Below are 10243 nucleotides of genomic sequence, written 5' to 3' on the forward strand. Positions count from 1 at the left end.
CTTCAGTAGAAATCCTTCTCTCTGTCCTCCTCCTCCTCCCCTGCCGTCGCCTCCTCCTCCTCCGCCGCCGCCTTTTCCCCCTCCTCCTTTTCCTCCTCCATTTCCCCCGCCATGCCGGTTCCGTGTCTATCATGTTTCAACTCTGCATCCTCATCCTCGGTTTTGACGTCCACTTGACCCAGCTTCCCCATTCCTGCTGTCATTTCCCTCATTCTCTCCTCCTCCTCCTGCCCTGTCACAGAAGTCCTTAGCACAAGTCTTGGGCCGAAGCGAGGAGCACGACTAAAGGTGATAGGGATTCTCTTGCTGTACAGGAAGCGGAAAAGATCTGCTGATGCTGAAGGGAGTTAGGAGATGAGACGGTGAGGAGGGGAGAGGGGAGGATATGAGGAAAGAAGGGAAGGAGGAGATGAGAGGAAAGGGGGAGAGGAGGAAGAAGATGGGAAGAGGGGAGCGAAGCTGCAGGTAGATGTATGCAAGATCTTACTCGAGTCATCTGACGCCTCCATCTGCTCCTCCTGGGCCTCTTCTGGCGTCTCCACGCACTCGCGCCACTGGGAATATTTCAGGGCAAGGCAGGAGGAAGGGAGGAGGGAGGGGAAGAGAGGGAGGAGGAAGGGATGGGGGAGGCGAAGGGAGAGAGAGGAGTGAAAGTCGGAGGAGGATGGAAAGAGATGTGATCGCACCATGCAGTCTCTACTGTGCCTGTTCCTGGCTAACAGGATGGCCTCGATGTCCGGGAAGACGAAGGAGGAGGAGTACTCGGTCCCCTTCCAACGCTCCTGGGCCTGCAGGATGCGAAGGCGAAGGAGAGGCGAAGCTCTGTGATCCATCGGGAGCCAAGAGACGACGGAGGGCAGGCGAACAAGTTCGTCAGGAGAGAAGGAGGGGGCGATGGAGGAGGAAGGAAGGAGGAAGGGAAACCGATGGCTGACTCGATGCTGGGATGGGGAGGTGGGAGGATATTCATCCTCGTCAACCAAAGGCGGCAAGACTTTGAACGTGGCTTGAAAGTCAGCCAAGTCTCGATGCAGACTGAAATCACGAGGAATTAGGGGACGCACGTAGAAGGTAAAGAGATGAGAGCAGGACGCACGCGCGGGGTGTGTGGAGTAAGGTGGAGGGAGGAGGAGGAGATGAGAAGGAGGAGATGAGGAGCAGGAGGAGCAGGAGGAGCAGGAGGAGCAGGAGCAGGAGGGGACCAGACGGAGCGTGGCGAAGGGGTTCAGAGGGGCAGCTAGAGAATCAAATGAACGAGCAAGGAAAGGTCTCACCTGAACCTCCTCGGGCCTCTCGCAATCGAACTTCCTCGTCTGTCGTCCAACTTTATCAGTACAAGACAGGCAGCCAGGTTTCTCTCTGACATTTCAACGTCTTGCTCATCGAGGCCTCTCGTCGCCATCCATTCGCTCACCTGGCACATTCAACGTCAGAATCCTCACCTCCATCTCTAGCTCTCCCGTCACATCATGGGGGAGCCCGTAGGACGTCCAGAGTGCGAGAGTTTGAAAGTTGCCTGCATACCGAACCACGTCAGACTCATGGGCTGACTGACTTTCAATTCCCACTCACCGTTCATATAGGCGAGCATGAAGAGATTCTGCCCGGCCCTCCGACGGTTCAGACGGTGCATGAAGGTGTCCCCGTCGCACTCGACGCAGTAATCGAAGAGTTTGCAAGCAAGTTCGTCGTACCTGAGCAGGATCACTGTGCCTCCAACCCCTCCATTTCCTCTTTCCTCCGTTCCGTTCGATCCCACTCATCCTCTCCCTTCCCCTCCCTCTCAAATCTCTCCCATTGTCCATCTCTCCCTTCTCCTCCTCCTGTTCCGTCTCTTTCCTTTCCCTCCCTCTCTCCTTTTACTCTCTGCTCCTCTCCTCGCCCTCGGTCTCACTTGCTGATCATCACAAGCTCGAAGAAAGCCCACAGCGTCTCCCATCCTTCCTCGTCCTCCTCGTGTTGCCATCCTGCCCGCCTGCTGACGATCCACCTGGTAGGAAACCCTCATCCTTCAACTTCACGAGCTGTTGATCCAACAACCTCAACGGCATCTCTACGTGCGGCCAGAGCAGAATCTCCTCCTTCTCGTCCAAGTCAAGCTCATCAACTTTCGCTCTGGCTTGCAGCGTATTCCTCCTCCGCACCCTCGGCCACAGCGCGTCCAACGACTTGCAAGGCTCCAGCTGATCTGTGGAGGACAAGGGAAGTGAGGGAGGAGGAGAGAGGGAGGAGAAGAGCGACCCAGGAGATGCCTCGCAAACTCGCCATGCCCCTTCAACACTGACGTCCACAGCCCTGCTCAGCAACGATGAGAGGACTTGCCCGATTCGATCTGGCAGCAATGAACTACCTGACCACAGCATGTCTCCTCGCAGGGTGCCCAATGACTTCTGGAGAGGACAGTCGTCAGCAAGCAGTCCGAAGTCGTCTGACAACATCATCACCCGTTTCTGCAACTTCCACAGAGATCGCAGTGACGCATTGAACATCCTCCTCCATACCGACAGGTTTCCTGTGAAGGCTGCGAACCAGCACGCATTGCTGCGGACGAGTCAAGCTCACTTGGCAGCCGGAAGGTAAAGACCACCGACCTGAGGTCCTGAGCGTCCCCGACCCCGAAGATTGCAGCAAGCAGGGAGGGTCCGAGGTTGTCCTGAAAGCGTCTGAGGCGGATGTGCGGAGTCCGGAGAGGCCTGGAGGAAGTCAAAGTTTCAGACGGCGGGAGGGGAAGGACAAAAAAAGGGTGGGGATACCTGCTGCTGCTGCTGCTGCTGCTGCTGCTGCTCTTGTCAACGATCTTGACAATCTTGAATCTCGCGGCGTCAAAGTGAATCTTCCACACAGCTCTCAGCTCTTCCCTGTCGACCTTAACCTCCCTGCCCTCCCCGTCCCGCGCAAGCTCCGACTGCAATCGTCCTGCTGCAAGTAGAGAGACGAAGGGGTTGAAAGACCGCCTGTCCAGGAAGGAAACGTCGTGGAAGTACCATCCTACCTTGAACTCACGTTGTGATCCCATGCAGAGGCAGTCAGAGGCTGAGAGACCGCTCCCATCTCGTTGCTCCCTCCTCACCCCAAGTTCGTGCATCATGGTCGACAGATCAGCAAATCCCCTAGCACATGCGACGTGGAGCAGACTGGTACTGCCAAGGAGGGGATGAAAGTTCAATGAGGCAGAGATGTCATCTAGCTCGACAGCAGTTGGAAAGGACTGTAACATGCTGCATGCCATTTCTTCTGTCCCAAACAGAATGGCGAACTGAAGAGCATTGAGCTTGAAAATCAATTCCTTCCTGCCCATCTTTGTCTCAACGACCCTGGAGACTTGATGTGTTTCAAGAGAGCTGACTTTCAGCCTGTTGACAACTCCCATCAGTTTGAGGTGACGAGTCCGAGACAAGATCATCATGAGGGAAAGCCCGGAGAAGCCTTGGAGACACTGAGGATCTGAAGGGAAGCACAGGCTATCGCTGAACCCGTCACTGTCCTCGCTCGCTGCTCGCACTAGATCGTCTAATTCCTCCACACAACCTGCAACCGCAGCAAGGCGCAGAGCCACGGAGGTGCTGATGTGGCATGCCCCACGACGATGTGCAGAGATGACCTGTGCTGCGATGGGGGGGAGAAGAGTTCCTGAAGAGACATGGTTTAACTTCTCGAGCTGGCAAGAGAAGTCAGGGAATGAGGCAGACAGGCTGAACAAGAAATTCACCTCCACCATGATGGTGTCGACATCATCTTGCCTCATACCGTCGATGAAACCTCTTTCGACAAAGCGCTGGATGAATCGCAATGATCCCATACGGACTGCTGATATGAAGGTAGACTTTCCGTTGATGAACTGGAAGTTGAATTAAGATAGAATCATCATTATCATCACCACCCCCCCGCCCACCACCATTAGCAGCAGCAGCAGCAGCATCAGCATCAACGACGATACCCCAATCTCCACCTACTTCTCACCGTCTTTGCATCTTCTCTATTCAGCGCTGCCAGCGCAGCGCTTTCATAACCTTTGCAAATTGCCAGCGAGATCACGTCCAACTTCCACGGAAAGTGTTTGACCTCTATGTCACTCTCTTGCTCTATCTTGACACGATCATCGGTGACGACACGAACGAGAAGGGTATCCCAAACATCCTCCTCGCTTCCTCCGTCCTGTGTTGGGAGCTGCTGATCTTTGCTCCTCACTCTCCAGCGAGGAGGGGCAGAGACTAACAAACGATGCAAGGTGGACTGAACAAAGTCATTGTCAACCGTTTTGATCGCTACGGTCGGGTCCGCATGATGGTCCAACAGCAGTCGTGCTATCTCAGGCCTTCTCGACATGATCGCAAGGTGAAGACAAGTACACTTGACTCTCCCTGGGTTCTTCTCTACCCAGCCCTCTGCCCACTTGTCCTGTAAACAAGATGAGCAAGAAGAATGCCTCGCTGTCATGAACAAGACAGAGGCTACCGATCGATGAGCAGCAAGGTGAACCGCAACATCGCCTCCCATGGGCAAGTTGACAAGTGAAGCAACTTCACGTTGAAGGAGAAGACTCGTGCAGGCTGTGACATCTCCATCCACGCATGAAAGACGAAAGGAGTGCAGAATCCCATGAAGACGCGGGAACTCTAAAGTCAAAAGAGAGCAAGTCAAGGGAGGAAGCAATCAAGAAAAGAGTGGAGGACCTTTCACGGCAAACTGTCGGTCGATCTCATTGTTATGAGAGATATAGAAGTTTGTGATGGCCAAAGCGACAACAACGATTTCGAGCTTACTGAAATCTTTCAGATGGTCTGCACTATGAGGTATCTGACCGATGATGCCATCCAGTTTTTCTGCAAAGAAAGAGGAAGAAATCACTAATCGGAATCCATGATAGAACGGGAACAAGTTGCATGAATGGCACAGGCAGAGAACGAAGCAGACAGTGTAGACCAGCGCACTCGAAACAATTTTTTCACTTCTTACTTTGACCGGGATAGATGTCTCGGCGAGAGAGGCTCGAAGTTAATGACCGCAATAGGAAACGACTCCCGCAAAGCTTGTGGTGAATATCAGCGACACAATCGATGAATTGGAACGATTGATCGAGTGTAAGTCTCGTGCTGTACAGACGAATTGCCGCCTGCAATGTAAGGTGAGATTGGAACGGAAAAGGAGCGGGGAGGCGAGGAGGGAGAGCGGGAGGTAGGGAGTGACGAAAGAGGGAGGATAAAGAAAGGAAGGAGAAAAGGCAGAAAGAAGCGGGGCTGCTTTTTTCACCATCAGCAGCATCTTGCTGCATCTTCGCTGCGTGAGGTTGTATTGGGATCGAGATCTCTCCGGGAAGAAGCGAGCGATGTGCTTGAGGTAGCGACGATTCCGATGATTCTTGTTGGGCCCAACCGTATTCGGTTGATCCACTGGGAAGTCAAACTCGTCCACGAAGCTGTTGAGCTGTAGAAGTAGGTTGTCATCGTCATCGATCACGGCGGGTGCGAGATGCTGCTGACATGCTTGTCAGATTGGCTGTCATGTCGCGCAGTAACAACCGTGACGTGACGATTCCTGTTCACTTTGAACTCTCGTCTCAGAACAGCCAAGAGATGCCCGTCCTTCCGAGTTCAATCGTCAGACGAAGGAGAAAACTCTGAACCAATACATGTGTCCTTGACGAAGAGGCGAAGACAGGAGAGCCATGAGCGCCGAAACTCTTTGTAAGGAGGTCTAAAATTCCTTCAGACACACAGAAAGACATAAGGAGGAGTTACATTCCCAACACGGTGATGGCATGTTGCGGTGAGCGTAGCAAACTACTTCATAAAGGATGTCCCATGATTCACTCTTGAGTGCAAGGGGGACCAGATTATTGTGGCCTGATCATCAACATCGATTACTGACAAACCACTCCCAACGTAATCCGGTACCGTGAAAGCTCCCGCTCTTCTCAAAGAAAGCTTTCAAGAACTCGCAGTTCCCTTCCTCCACAGCAGCTTCTGCAATGTCGATCCTGATAGGAAACAGATGAGACGAGATGCTAATTCATTTTCAAACTCTTCACCAGTTGTCTTTGATTTCTTGCACGCTCAGTCTTTCCAAAAGGTGTTCTGCGGTACTCAAGCAATGCAGTCTGATACATCTGATCATCAGCCGGTCGAGTTTGACTACTTCTTGATCCAGTTGGAAGCCATAAGAGAAAGAATCCTCAAATCTTAGGACATCTGACTTTGTTCTTCTCGTGCTCTCTTGAAATCCCACCAACATCTCTCTCAGTATCTCCTCCAACTTCGCCTCTTTCAGCGTCTTCGAGCCACTCAGCTTGCCGAGAAAGGGTTGCAAACCATCAAGAAAGAAGTTGAAAGCATCTTCAACCACATCAAACTGATTGACCTGGGCGAGAGGAACGAAGGCAACATGTCGGATGATCTTTCTAAGACATTTGAGATTTCTCCTCCTCATGGCAAACAGAGCTGAAAACATGCGAAGCTTGCCTGCATCTGCTGAAAATACCCGATCCAAATCCCGTTCTTTGACGCTGGGGAAGTTCTTCAGCTTTGATGTGCTCGATCCGAGTGAATGTGCTATCCCAGTAGATCGGATTCCTTTTTTGAGTCGCGCCTGATAAAGAAATCAACACACCATGTCGGCTAAACAGCTTCAAGTGTTACCGTCCCTGATGTGATTCGAGCTGCATCCCTGTGACGGCAAGTTTCCCACCAGACAACGGGATCGATAAGCAAGAAAGAGTTTGGAGATCCTGGTAGCGGGCAATACAGCATGTCAGACTATTCGAATGAGCATGTCAGACTATTCGAATGAGCATGTCAGACTATTCGAATGAGCATGTCAGACTATTCGAATGAGGACGAAGTGACAAGAGGGCTCTGAAAAGCATTCATCGCATGAAAGGCAGCCAAGGGTGCATCGGGGAATGAGTCGATGCAAGAAGATGACTAACCATGTTCGAGAAAGGCCTCCTCCATCAGAACCTCGTCGTTAAAAGCTGCAGCGAAGCAGACCGCCAGCGAGTTGCGCAGACCTCGAACGGGCTCGTGCCTGTCGACAGCAACCATGCGCTGCTGACCCAACATCCTGACCAAGTCTGAGGAGAGGAGCAGATTCGACATCAAATCAATCACTGCGTAAAAGCAATCAGCAACGGTATCCCGACGCTTGTCAAATCGCAAGGTCACATGACAGAAAGGCAACGAAGATGGCCTTGTCCACCGAGCAGCTCGTAAAAAGATGGCGGATGTCCCGATTGCGGGATGACCTCGCGAAATGGTTCCCTGCTGACTCCTCTCTCACCTCGTTGCAGACTTCCAAGACCTTGGCGAGGTCCGAGCTCAGCCTGTGGGAGATCAGCGACAGGTTTGACAGAGAGACCAACTGACCGACTGTTGTTGAGATCTCGGAGAGCATCGCAGAGGTCGGAGAGAAGGTGAGGTCTCCTGTGGAGGAGGTTGTCGATCTCCAGGATTCGTCTGCTGGGAAGTCAGAAGTGTCGGGAGTCTCGGCATCGAGGCCTCGCACTTGAGGAGGGAGAATCTGAGGATGAGAGGGACTTTCATCCCAGTCCTCTCGGCGAGAAGTCTGTCGTTGGTTGGGGCGAGATGAGATGAAGCACGAAACAGAGTCGACCCGATACCTCACAAACATCTTCTGGTGAAGGAGAAGACTCTCCTGCTTTCGGCTCGAGGACCTCGTCATCAAAATAGGATTCCTTTGCGCCTTTGAAAATCTCTTATCCACCCTCTCCCTCCTTGTTGCTCCTCCCTCCCGTTGCCCCTTGCCACCATCTGCAGCCACTGCTGGTCTCTGACTCGTCTCTTTTCTTTCTTCCTCATCTTCCAACAAACTTCCAAACACCGACTGAGCTGATGATGCCTTCGTTTCAAGAGCCGCTTTCTTGTCACGAACCCTCTCACTTTGCTCTTGGACAGTCCTCTCGTCCAAGTTCTTCGCCTTGGCAGACACTGCAAACATACAACTCAACACCACTTTGCTGTCTTGATCCAACATTGCAAAGTTCAAATCGTCTTGAAACAAGTATCTGAGGTGATCGTCGTGGCAGCCCTCGTCGAGTCCCTTGACAAATGACGTCTCGATGTCGCTGATGAGATCTTTGCAGCTGCTTTGCATCGTCTCAGAGCAAACGTTTCTTGCGAGCAGCAGGGCCTCCCCGAAGCATCTTGACACGAAATCGTCCGTGATACAAAGATGATCCCGTACAGCAGAGGGATAAGACGACAACGATGTTGAACTTGTTGTCATGGTCGTCGAAACCTTCACCACGAAAATGCTTTCCAGGAAGAACTCACACATCTCAAGGACGGAAGACCACTTCCTGCTCTCCAAAGCAGCCAAGACGAACGACTTTCCCGAAGAGAGATCAAGCATGTGATGATAAAGCTGCTTTCCGCCCGAGCTGATTGGTGAGAGGTGCTGAAAGAAGAAAAGCAAGTCGTCGCTGCCATCAGGAAGCTTCTGAGATCCAGAGCTCCTCGATTGCTGATATGACACGAGCCGGAAGATTTCCCTCACCAACGTCTTGTTCCCGCATCGTACAGCTGCTATGCAAAGATTTGGTAGATCATTGCAAAGTTTGCCAAGGTGATCTTCGTTTTGTGTGAGTTTCCTGATTATCTGCAATCAAAATCAACTCATCATATCATTACTGCGCTGACACTACATCAACAATTGACTTGAATTCGTACCTGCAATCCGCACTCGTCGTAATGCTTTCTACAGCAAAGGGACAAGACATTGTCCTCGTTTTCATCTCTGTACAACATCACATCGGCGTCTCTCTCAACCCGTTCAGCCATAAGGTTTGCAAGCTTCTTCCATTCAGATTGAGACGACGAGAACGATGGCGAATGTCTGTCTGCTGTCGGTGCCACGCGCAGGAGCAGATGAAGAGCTGAGACGTAAACGAGTCTGAACTTGTCTGTGCCTGCTCGCAGGCCGAAGAAGCTCCCAATCGTGACGTCAGCATTCTTTCGCAGAAGAGACCATATGATAGATGTCTTCTTGGCCGTGATGGATGAGGAGAGAGGAGATTCGTAAAGGAAACTGACGTCATGTCGACCATGATCACCAGGCGGCTGCGAACTAAGCACGTTGAGCTGTGCTGCTCCCCTCGCTATCAGCATGTCCACGACACAGGCCTGTCCTGTCTCACAAGCAAGGCTAAGCGGGAGATGTTTGTAACAAGGTAAGTTGATGACATTTCTCAACATGAACGATGTGATGTCCGAGAGGACACCGCATCGTCTTAACTCTTTGTCGAGTTGGACCTGATGAGCGGTATTGGGACATGCTTTGAAGCTGAGCAGACTGTCAACGCTGATGAAGTTCTTGTTCGATACAGCAACGTAGAGAAGGCTTTTCTCATCAAGCAGTGAGTTCATCATGACTTCCCTTTGACCACTTGGCGAGCGATTGTTCCTTGAGTACGAAGTTGCGTGACTTTGGACAAAGTGAATGAAAGGCAGAGAGATGTAAGAAGGCCATCGAGTGATGTCATCCAGGTTGTCCCAGAGTTCGCGGAAGACATCAACATCAAGTTTGAGAGAGAGCTTGCAGATCTGAGAGAAAACGTATCAACAGGCACTCTGACACACGTAAGGTCACTTCTCACTCTGCCCAGCGTTGACAGGTCGACCCTGTCTTCGTCGTTACTCATGACGATCTTTTGTCTCACAATGGCCTCGACGACTTCTTCATTCTTGCTTTCTATGGCAAACCCAAGCAGTCTTCTTCGGTCGATGTGACGTCGGTGCTGTTTGTCACCATTCATGAAAGCACCTGCTCAAATAATCTTTCATTGAACTCAACGTCTCGCAGTGTCAAGACAGACAATCAGAATCTCCACCCTACTTTCTCACTCCAACTACGAAACCAGAATCAAATACAATCGTGATACCGTAGAGGAAGATGAACTGTAAAACACTTCCGTGAGCTGCACAGGCATCCAGTTGCGTCCATCCATCTTGAAAGACAGGCTGCTTAATCACTGGGTCAGGCACAGACACAAGGCAGGTAGGACAGACAGAATGTCAAAAAATATCGGAAAGGCAAAACCCACAAAGAGACTAAATACAGAGAACGTAAAGACAGAAAGGACATAAAGAGAGGGAGAACATAGAGAGAGAGAGAGAGAGAGAGAGAGAGAGAGAGAGAGAGAGAGAGAGAGAGAGAGAGAGAGAGAGAGAGAGAGAGAGAGAGAGAGAGAGAGAGAGAGAGAGAGAGAGAGAGAGAGAGAGAGAGAGAG

At 51.6% G+C, this 10243-nt stretch overlaps 1 protein-coding gene across 1 annotated transcript in view; it reads right to left on the reverse strand.

Moving 5' to 3' along the window:
- Positions 1-2: 2 nt before the first annotated feature.
- The window catches only part of GUITHDRAFT_103365 (hypothetical protein), a gene marked incomplete at both ends in the record, with an annotated part of 13537 nt that continues 3296 nt past the window's right edge, over positions 3-10243 (reverse strand). Inside the window, 30 exons of the mRNA XM_005837698.1 lie at positions 3-337; positions 488-554; positions 687-822; positions 1275-1414; positions 1467-1516; positions 1573-1694; positions 1895-1990; positions 2041-2188; positions 2242-2295; positions 2351-2450; positions 2502-2541; positions 2592-2693; positions 2754-3658; positions 3710-3838; positions 3961-4398; positions 4456-4616; positions 4674-4762; positions 5004-5113; positions 5251-5475; positions 5520-5582; positions 5630-5694; positions 5739-5843; positions 5895-5977; positions 6029-6585; positions 6636-6724; positions 6926-7105; positions 7161-8613; positions 8685-9557; positions 9611-9751; positions 9858-9911. Of these exons, the coding sequence (XP_005837755.1) occupies positions 3-337; positions 488-554; positions 687-822; positions 1275-1414; positions 1467-1516; positions 1573-1694; positions 1895-1990; positions 2041-2188; positions 2242-2295; positions 2351-2450; positions 2502-2541; positions 2592-2693; positions 2754-3658; positions 3710-3838; positions 3961-4398; positions 4456-4616; positions 4674-4762; positions 5004-5113; positions 5251-5475; positions 5520-5582; positions 5630-5694; positions 5739-5843; positions 5895-5977; positions 6029-6585; positions 6636-6724; positions 6926-7105; positions 7161-8613; positions 8685-9557; positions 9611-9751; positions 9858-9911 (7110 nt within the window). The remainder of the gene's footprint in view (positions 338-487; positions 555-686; positions 823-1274; positions 1415-1466; positions 1517-1572; positions 1695-1894; positions 1991-2040; positions 2189-2241; positions 2296-2350; positions 2451-2501; positions 2542-2591; positions 2694-2753; positions 3659-3709; positions 3839-3960; positions 4399-4455; positions 4617-4673; positions 4763-5003; positions 5114-5250; positions 5476-5519; positions 5583-5629; positions 5695-5738; positions 5844-5894; positions 5978-6028; positions 6586-6635; positions 6725-6925; positions 7106-7160; positions 8614-8684; positions 9558-9610; positions 9752-9857; positions 9912-10243) is intronic.

This window comes from Guillardia theta (assembly GCF_000315625.1).
Source record: "Guillardia theta CCMP2712 unplaced genomic scaffold GUITHscaffold_13, whole genome shotgun sequence".
NCBI lineage: Eukaryota > Cryptophyceae > Pyrenomonadales > Geminigeraceae > Guillardia > Guillardia theta.